Below are 8,929 nucleotides of genomic sequence, written 5' to 3'. Positions count from 1 at the left end.
AGAAAAAAAAAAAAACATATTACCACCAACTTTCATTGATGGATACTCTCTATTTTTCCTGTTTTGGATTACCTTTTATAATGGTATGCCATCAATACTTTGATTCCTCCACAGTGATGGTCTTTGGAGTAATTTATTCTATCTACGTTCCTTCGCTTCTTAATGAGCTCGGGTCAGTGAGTTGGTATGTCGGTTTTATATATATATATATATATATATATAATTAAATTAAATTCTTACCCAGAAAATAGATCTTCTTCTCCCTTCTATAACGTTGATTCAAATGATGACAAATCCTTTTTGGCTTTTTATGATTTTGACAACGAAAATTCCAGCATTTATATACATACATTTTGAACCGCTAGGATTAAACAGTCCAATGCTGTATGCCATCTGGGCCCCATTCATTACACAACACACTATCCAGCATCCAGATTGCACGGCCCAGATTCAGCAACGCATAACCCATATCCCCACGTGTACACCCTCGGAAAAAAAGTTCAAATTTACACTTTTACCACTCCCTCTCAAATACGCGCTGCATATATTGGCAGCAAAGACGGTACACAAAACGCTTCTGAAAGTTCAACCTCCTTCCTCTCGATCTCTCCGCCTCAGCAAACTGCTGCCAACACCATAACGCCATCGTTTTGGATCATTGTCCTCTTTATAATCCCAAACAAGTCATAGTTTCCAGTTCATTGCTTGCATTCCTGCGCAATGCTGGTCACCTAAAAACTCTGTTTTTCTTCTCAGCTCTTCCGCTTCCGCTTCAGAGTCCAAAGCTTAAGGTACTGTTTGGTTCATTAACCTGTTTGGTGCTCCTTGAAAATGTATGCTTTTTCATTCAAACATCAAGAACAATGGAGTTAATTATCTGCTTTTTTGTAAGAAATTGAGAATAATTCGTGTCAATACTATCCGTGCGTATAGGATTAATGTGATTTTATAATGTATTATTTGCTTAGTTTATGAGGAGTTGAAGAATAGTTTGTTTGTTCGTTCGTTGACTTGTGTTTAGCCACTGAAGCAAAACTGCTTTGCAATTAAATGGTTGGTTATTATTGAACAAATCAAATATTGGTAATTGTTGATGAGGTCCTAGAAACCTGTTTTACATATGATTTCGGGATTTTCTCTTTTTCTGGAACTCAATCAATTCGAGATCCTTTCATTTTGATCTGATTATTTATTTGTGAGACTCGGTTTTATGTTTGTGTTGTAGACCTTGTTTATTGGGTGTATCCTCTGTGTCAGGATATAAATTGGTACTCTGTTGGGGGCATACAGTTGTTGAAAGATGAGTGCCTATATTGTTGGCGTCCTTGTTCCTCTCGTAGTTACTCTTATACTTCGGAATTCGAAGAATTCAAGGAAACGGGGGTTGCTTGCTGATGTTGGTGGGGAACCTGGGTATGCTGTCCGAAACCGCCGGTTCACTTCCCCGGTGCAGACGGCATGGGAAGGTATCTCAACTCTTGCAGAACTTTTCGAGCATTCGTGCAGGAAGCACCGAGATAAACACTTTCTTGGAACTAGGAAGTTGATTTCGAGGGAGATTGAAGTGACTGAAGGTGGAAAGTCGTTTGAGAAGCTCCATTTGGGAGATTATGAGTGGCTAACGTATGGGAGAACATTTGAAGCTGTGTGCAACTTTGCTTCTGGTTTGGCTCAAATTGGGCACAAGAGGGAAGAACGTGTTGCAATCTTTGCTGACACAAGAGAAGAATGGTTCATTGCATTGCAGGTGCTTGTCTTATGTGTCCTGTTACATATAGAACAGATCATTCTTTTACTGAATCTAATTATCTTTATGTGCAGGATTATATATTTTTATGAAAACTACGTTCACGTATGATTTGATTTTAATTTATCTGAGGTATATCTTTCGAGAAGTAGGTTGTTTAGTCACAGTGCATCTGAGGATGATGGTGGCATGAAATATCATATAAGCATTAACAGCTATGTATTATACTTCTGCCTTTGCCTTTTAGAGATGTATTATATAGCATTATAGCTGATACAGTTTTCTATGTCAGGGTTGCTTTAGGCGAAATGTCACTGTTGTTACTATATATGCATCTTTGGGGGAAGAGGCTTTATGTCACTCATTAAATGAGGTTCTCTCTCTCTCTCTCTCTCTTCAATATTCTGTTGGTATTTTATGTTACGGAGTGAAATGCGGCGCTTTAACTCCCTGCGTACCCTTCCCCACAATATTAGTTGAAACATGAGAATACAATGCTATATGTTTTATCTGCTATGCCTCATATAGTATCCTAAATTTAGTAATAGAGCCTTATTACTTTTAAATATTAGATCTCTTCTCATTCCATATGCTATGTATAATTTTCTTGATATTTTATAATGAGTAGATCTTCATTTAGCAAATTATGGAACTTCAGGGTGTTAATTAGATTCTGAAGGTGGTATTGTTGTTTTTTATGAAGAAGCTAGGAAAGTGTTTGGGAGACCTAATTTATTAGACAGATGTGTTTCAGACATTCCTCTAGAAACTTCAATTTTTTTTATTTTTTTTTTATATGATTTGCTCCATATTTTGGTGAAATGTGAACATTAGTTTCTTTAATTTTAGCAATCCGTGATAGAAGTTCTAACTTTCTTGTATGTATACCTAGTTAAAGAGTGTCTAGGTTGGTAACCAACAGCTTGGAAGATGGGACAGGCTATTAACGAGTTAATAATCAATTAATGTTCCAATTTCATGTGATTGGAAATTTCCAATAGCTGATCCACAATGTTGCAATCCACTTGTTGAGATAATAGAGTTAATAGGCTATTTCATGTTCCAGTTCCTTGCCTCCTCGCTCTCATTGTTACTCAATATTGGTTAATTTTATTTCTTGTTCTTCATTTATTCCAGACAGAAGTTACTACTGTGATATGTGGGCACAACGAACTTGAGAAAATCATAGACATAAGTGGGCAACTTGACACGGTGAAACGTGTGATATGTATGGATGATGAAATCCCATCTACTGCCTCATTTGTTGAGCAGAGCAGGGGCTGGGCTATTACTTCATTTGTGGATGTGGAGAGACTTGGCGGGGAAAATCCTCTTTCAGCTGACTTACCTCTTTCAGCTGATATTGCAGTTATAATGTACACAAGTGGGAGTACTGGAATGCCTAAGGTTAGAAGCATCTGATGTACATCATAGTTCTGATGTACACATGTGTATCATAGTTCTTGTAGTATCTATAAAGTTTGTTCACCTTTGCACCTGATTAATTATCTCAGTGGTTTTGTGAATTGTTGATTGTTAAATGGATATTGGAGCTGATTGGAGTTTTATCTAGGACTGATTCACATTGGATTTTCCACTTTATACAGGGTGTAATGATGACACATGCCAATGTCCTAGCTACAGTTTCTGCTGTAATGACAATTGTTCCTGACATCGGAAGCAAGGATATTTATATGGCATACTTACCCATGGCTCATATCCTTGAATTAGCAGCTGAGGTATGTTGGATCTGTAAACTGGTTCTATTCATACAGTAGCTCAGAGCATTCTACCTCACCTTCTAACAATAGGTTATCGTATGCTTACTTTACTCTTTATGTTATAGAATGTGATGGCTGCTGTTGGAAGTGCTATAGGATATGGATCCCCTTTGACACTTACTGATACATCAAGCAAGATAAAAAAGGGAACACAAGGGGATGCCTCTGTGCTGTTGCCTACTTTAATGACAGCTGTCCCAGCAATTCTCGACCGTGTTCGTGATGGGGTGCTTAAGAAGGTTTGTCAAATTTGACCTGCATATGGTTGAATACATACATATATGCAAATAAATGCACGTGTAAGGCTGTGTTGTATTCATCTATGCGTCTGCTTGTTAGATTGTGTGAAAATTTTCCTAATGTTAGGTGACTTCGACCATTACTGATCTTCTTAATACTTCAGGTGAATACAAAGGGCGGACTATCAAAGAAATTGTTTGACTTGGCATATGCTCGTAGGTTGTCTGCAGTTAATGGTAATTGGCTTGGGGCTTGGGGCCTGGAAAAGGTTCTTTGGAACTTTCTTGTGTTTAGAAAGGTCCGAGCAATTCTGGGAGGTCGTATCCGCTTTGTGCTGTCTGGAGGTGCTCCTCTCTCTGGTGATACTCAAAGATTCATCAACATATGTCTTGGGTCAGTATTGTAGCAAATTTTACCTATAGTTTAAGTTATGAACATCTAACCAAATGCAGTCATGCTGCTAATCCGTATCTGATGTTAATATGAATCCAACATATAATGCATAGTTATCGATTTTCTCATTGTGACTTAAGCTGCTGGAAGAACGTATAATTGCCGTCTGTTTGTATTGGAATTAGGCCATCAGGCTGACAGTTCTGATTGTTAACTCTGTGTATCCTCATTTTACGAAGAGTGTTTGAGAACAAGATTAACACATCATAATTAGTGCCACCTTATATCAGTGTGATTGAAAACAAGATCATTAATTTATGTCTTTTTCCTAGTATATTGATTTTAGATTCCCTCTACCCAATCTTGATGTTTTTTTTTTTTCCTTTTAAGACATCCCAAAAAATGGGTGCTTTCTAAAAGTGGAAACATTGAGTTTGACATTTTCCTAAACTATCTTCGTCCTTTCCCAAAAGGTAAACAAGATTCCTATTAAAAGTCATGTGTATCTCTAATATAGAATGAAGGCATTTTAGGAAGTTACTTAGAATTTCTAGTTTCCTTCAATACTTGTTTCATTTAGAACAAAGACATTTATTTTGGGAGGGAGGGAATAGTTGATAATGTAAAATATAGTGCCTCTTATCAAATTTGAATGGGGAAAAGCATCTGAATCTTGAGCTTCCCAATTGCGTCATGTGAAGCACCTCGATTTGCTGATGGACAAGTGAGTTTACGCAACTAGGTAGTTTACTGTTGTAAACGTTTTTGTCCTTGTTCAATGTGGTGTCTTTGGATGCGGGAGTGGAGACCTTGTACAACTGAAGTTCTTGAAATTCCACTAAATAAGTTTAAACTAGTTTTTCCTGGGTGGCTAGTCTTTTCCGGATTTTTTTTTTTTTTTAGGTGCACAAAGGAGTACTTGAGCTGCTCCACTTGATTGGAGTTTAGTAAATTAGCCATCTAGTTAAGGAAAAAAAAAGATTTGTGTTAGCGAATCGCCAGGCTTGAATACATTTGGGCTCGGGTTCTTTTTATTAGCAATGGCCATAGTGATCTCTGAGCAATGGTATTTTATGATTGGATTGGTATTGGTTATTACCAGGAAGTATTTTTTTTTTTTTTTTTTTTTTTTTTTTTATAAGTACATTACAAACCCGCAAAACTACAACAAACAAACAGAAAGATTATGTTCCTCTCCGCTAACAATCGTAGAAGAATTGAAAGGGGAAGAGGAAAAGGGAATGCTGCCAGAGTTAGAGGGCATTTAAATTGGCTGCCCAAATACAAGAGATGTTTCTCATCCCTCGTTTTCGGAATTATAAGAGCTTTGCTATGATCCAGGTTGGTATGGATGCTTGTGAATGGCTGTTTCAGCAATACTGAATATTTCTTTTTTGAATTCAACCAACACTTTCTTCTACACATTGGATACATTTCTGTGCAATGCCTATTCACATCTTTAAAAAGCGGTTTTTTTTTTTTTTGGGGAGGGGGGCTGGGGTGGTGTGGGGGTTATAGAAAAAGAATACTTTGTGATGTTATTAGATACTTTGCATGGAAGGTTTATATTTGACTGTGTGAAGAATATCCACCCATTCTAATTGTTAGAGGGAACTCCAATGAAACTAGGTTTACCCTTTGACATCTGTCTTAATTTTTCTTTCTGTTCTTAAATATCACATTTTAATTGGATGACTATCTCCAGTGCTCCAATAGGGCAAGGTTATGGTCTTACTGAGACTTCTGCTGGTGCGACATTCTCTGAGGTCGATGATACGTCTGTTGGTCGTGTTGGAGCTCCACTTCCTTGCTCATTCATTAAGGTAATGGATTACTGAAATACTTTACCTAATCTGCTTAAATGAAAACTTTTTGGAGCAACACACGCACCTTTCTCGAAAGTTTGGGTGGCTACTGATATGTGTGTTATAGAAATTCATTTAGCAATTTCTGTTTACTATCAGTATTCCACCTTCATCTTTTCTAAAGCAAATGCGTAAGGAAAGAAGTTTTGCAGCACATCACTCTGAAGCATGAGCCTCAAGACTTGAGATAAGCCTACAGATACTTCACTCTCTTTTTTTCCAAAAAAAAAACAAAAAAATGATAATTGGAGTTTGTGAGAGTGTAGGAGTAGGGATTAGGTGTAGGATTCAAGAAAAATCGACCTTCTCTTGCATCTTAGGGTGAGGCAAGAAATTCAATCAAATGTTCATGATGCTCATCTACTTTCAGGAAATGTTTGGAACAAAGAACTTATAATAATTCAACTCCACATTTACTTATCAAAAAAATAATAATAATTCAACTCCACATTCTATGAAGACTGAGGAACAAGAAGAGATCTATTAAGATTTAGGGAAACTCTCAACAGTTAAATCTGATCACAAACCGCATGAAAGTTGCCCCTTTCTCATGGGGATTTACCTATCACAGAGATGCACTGAGGGAACATAAGGAACTTTTAAACCTGCAAAGTGGTACATTCCCTGGAAATTGTTAGGAAACAACCCTTGAAAAAGGTCCCGCCCAGTGCATGAGGAAGGTTATGATTGACCAAAGGCATGAATGCTCTGTAAAAGAGGTGGTCTGTTGCTGACAGTCAAAACTCATATCCCTTTCTCTCCATGTTGTTTCACTTTTCCAGATTTGTCAATTTGTCGACTTGAAACTTATGTCCCTGCCCTTCGGACTCCTAACCGTTTCGTTGAATAACAGTTCTGTGGTCATGGTTGATCCAACATGATGACATGATGAATGATTAAACAACATAAAAAATTGATGGAAGCTTATTATAGAAATATTTCAGAGAACATACATTGCTTGATGAGGGGAGCTCTCAGAAGTCCGATTCTTGTTCTAACACCATAGCATTTTTCACGATCCACTCACTCTTTCCCTCTTAAGCTCTTGTGGATTAACAGCTTTATATTTACATTTATAGGTGATACCTTAATATGTTGAGGTATAATAACTTGCATTACGGGCATCAATATATTTTTTTTTTTGTAGTTTTATTTTATCATTTTTAATTCTTATTTCCTGGTTACTCGTGCGTTTGACAAGAATAGTAATTGCAATACATGAACCCTATATCTTATCACTTTCTTCTCTATGTCTCTCATCCATGGTACTCAAATTGAATTAGTGATCGATTTCTAGGTTTCGTTTTAAACGTAGTGTCAAACAAGTGAATTTAATGGTTTCAAATGTCCTTTACGTAGTGTATGGTTTATATGACAGCTACATTCAGGTAAAAATTTATTCAATTTATTCATTTTTTTAACATTTAGTCTTTTCTATCTCAGTTAATTGATTGGCCTGAAGGTGGATATCTAACTAGTGATTCATCAACCCCTCGTGGGGAAATTGTCGTTGGTGGTCCGAATGTTACACTAGGGTATTTCAAAAATGAAGAAAAAACAAAAGAATCATACAAGGTGGAGTTCTAAAGTTTCCATTCTTTAGCCAAAGATAAATGTAGTCTGGACTGTTGTTAATTATGTTTCTCTCTTCTCTTTCTCTTTCTTTGTTGTGAAAGGTTGACGAGAGAGGAATGAGGTGGTTCTATACGGGTGACATAGGGCAGTTTCATTCTGATGGTTGCCTTGAAATAATTGACCGTAAAAAGGACATAGTCAAACTTCAGCATGGAGAGTATGTCTCCTTGGGCAAGGTATGAATATTGTGAGATGAAATGTAAATCTTCATTTCATCTCCTTCAGGGACTAATGTTCTTCCTACAGGTTGAAGCTGCTCTCCTTGTTTGCTCCTATGTCGACAATATCATGTTGCATGCTGATCCCTTCCACAGTTACTGTGTGGCCCTTGTGGTGGCTTCTCAGCATACAGTGCAAGATTGGGCTTCTAAGCAAGGAATTTCTTTTACCGACTTTGCAGACTTGTGTGAGAAGGAAGAAACAAAGAAAGAAGTGCTTGCTTCAATCCAAAAGGTATCTACAGTGAACAGATTTCTCTGATTCTGAACTTAGCTTAATGTTTAGGAATTTTAACTTCAAATTCTGAAGAGGGCACTCTTGTATGACTATTATGAGCTTCCTTCCGATTTATACATTTGAGACTCAATTTTTTCGGTTATATTTTTGCTGTTTGCAGGAAGCAAAGAGGGCACGATTGCAGAGGTTTGAGATTCCAGCAAAAATCAAATTGCTTTCTGAACCTTGGACTCCTGAATCTGGCCTAGTCACGGGAGCTTTCAAGATTAAGAGAGATGTTATTAGGAAGACTTTCTCTGAAGACCTCTCAAAATTATACACTTCATGATTCTTGAGAATTTCTTCTTCTTCTTTATTTCTATATTATGATTTATGCTGAGAACTATTGTAAGAAAATTCGGAGATGTATTGATTTTGTCCCCCTTGGTGTTGAAAACATTTGTCTTCATTTTATGTCACTTTTTTTTTTGGGCGAGGGTATTTACCTTGTTCCGATTCTTTCCCAATAAACAAACAAAAGAATAGAAAAGGAAAATGTTCCTATGAAAAGTTCCCATATTTCTTTCTTTCCCTTTTTTTTCCAACATTCAAAGCCAAAGGTATATGAGCTGCCTTGGGGGAAAGCCTTACAGGAACTATAGTAACATAAATCTATTTTTTCTACCATAGACATTAATTGACTAGGCTCTATTTTTTCCCTTTCAATCCATGGCTATGGTTTATATAATATCGACATCTTTGCCAACGTCTCATTGAATGCAATATGTAAAATGTAAAATGGACTTGGCAATGTTTAATTTATTGATATGTTT

General features: G+C 36.8%; 1 protein-coding gene across 2 annotated transcripts; it reads left to right on the top strand.

Annotated features, from left to right (window-relative positions):
* Positions 1 to 561: 561 nt before the first annotated feature.
* On the top strand, positions 562 to 8,575 carry LOC132191896 (long chain acyl-CoA synthetase 9, chloroplastic). Of its 2 annotated transcripts, none has more exons than XM_059607031.1 (12): positions 562 to 791; positions 1,226 to 1,747; positions 2,040 to 2,120; positions 2,885 to 3,154; positions 3,355 to 3,486; positions 3,594 to 3,767; positions 3,932 to 4,161; positions 5,867 to 5,984; positions 7,470 to 7,601; positions 7,703 to 7,837; positions 7,908 to 8,114; positions 8,278 to 8,575. In XM_059607031.1, the coding sequence occupies exons 2-12, from the start codon at positions 1,301 to 1,303 to the stop codon at positions 8,443 to 8,445; spliced, it is 2,094 nt and encodes a 697-aa protein (XP_059463014.1). In that variant the 5' UTR covers positions 562 to 791; positions 1,226 to 1,300; the 3' UTR covers positions 8,446 to 8,575. The 2 variants fall into 2 exon arrangements, with proteins under 2 accessions (XP_059463014.1, XP_059463006.1); XM_059607023.1 differs by having other exon boundaries at positions 563 to 791; positions 1,258 to 1,747.
* Positions 8,576 to 8,929: the final 354 nt, after the last annotated feature.

The sequence above is a fragment of the Corylus avellana genome, chromosome ca1 (genome assembly GCF_901000735.1).
Source record: "Corylus avellana chromosome ca1, CavTom2PMs-1.0".
Lineage (NCBI taxonomy): Eukaryota > Viridiplantae > Streptophyta > Magnoliopsida > Fagales > Betulaceae > Corylus > Corylus avellana.
This window is presented reverse-complemented; position numbering and strand designations above follow the sequence as displayed.

Bases quoted from the DNA above. Each gene is read 5' to 3' on its own strand.
- LOC132191896 (XM_059607031.1), top strand. From the start codon at position 1,301: ATGAGTGCCTATATTGTTGGCGTCCTTGTTCCTCTCGTAGTTACTCTT. The intron at 4,162-5,866 runs GTCAGTATTGTA...GACTATCTCCAG, and splicing joins TTCATCAACATATGTCTTGG to TGCTCCAATAGGGCAAGGTT. The intron at 7,602-7,702 runs GTGGAGTTCTAA...TTGTTGTGAAAG, and splicing joins AAACAAAAGAATCATACAAG to GTTGACGAGAGAGGAATGAG.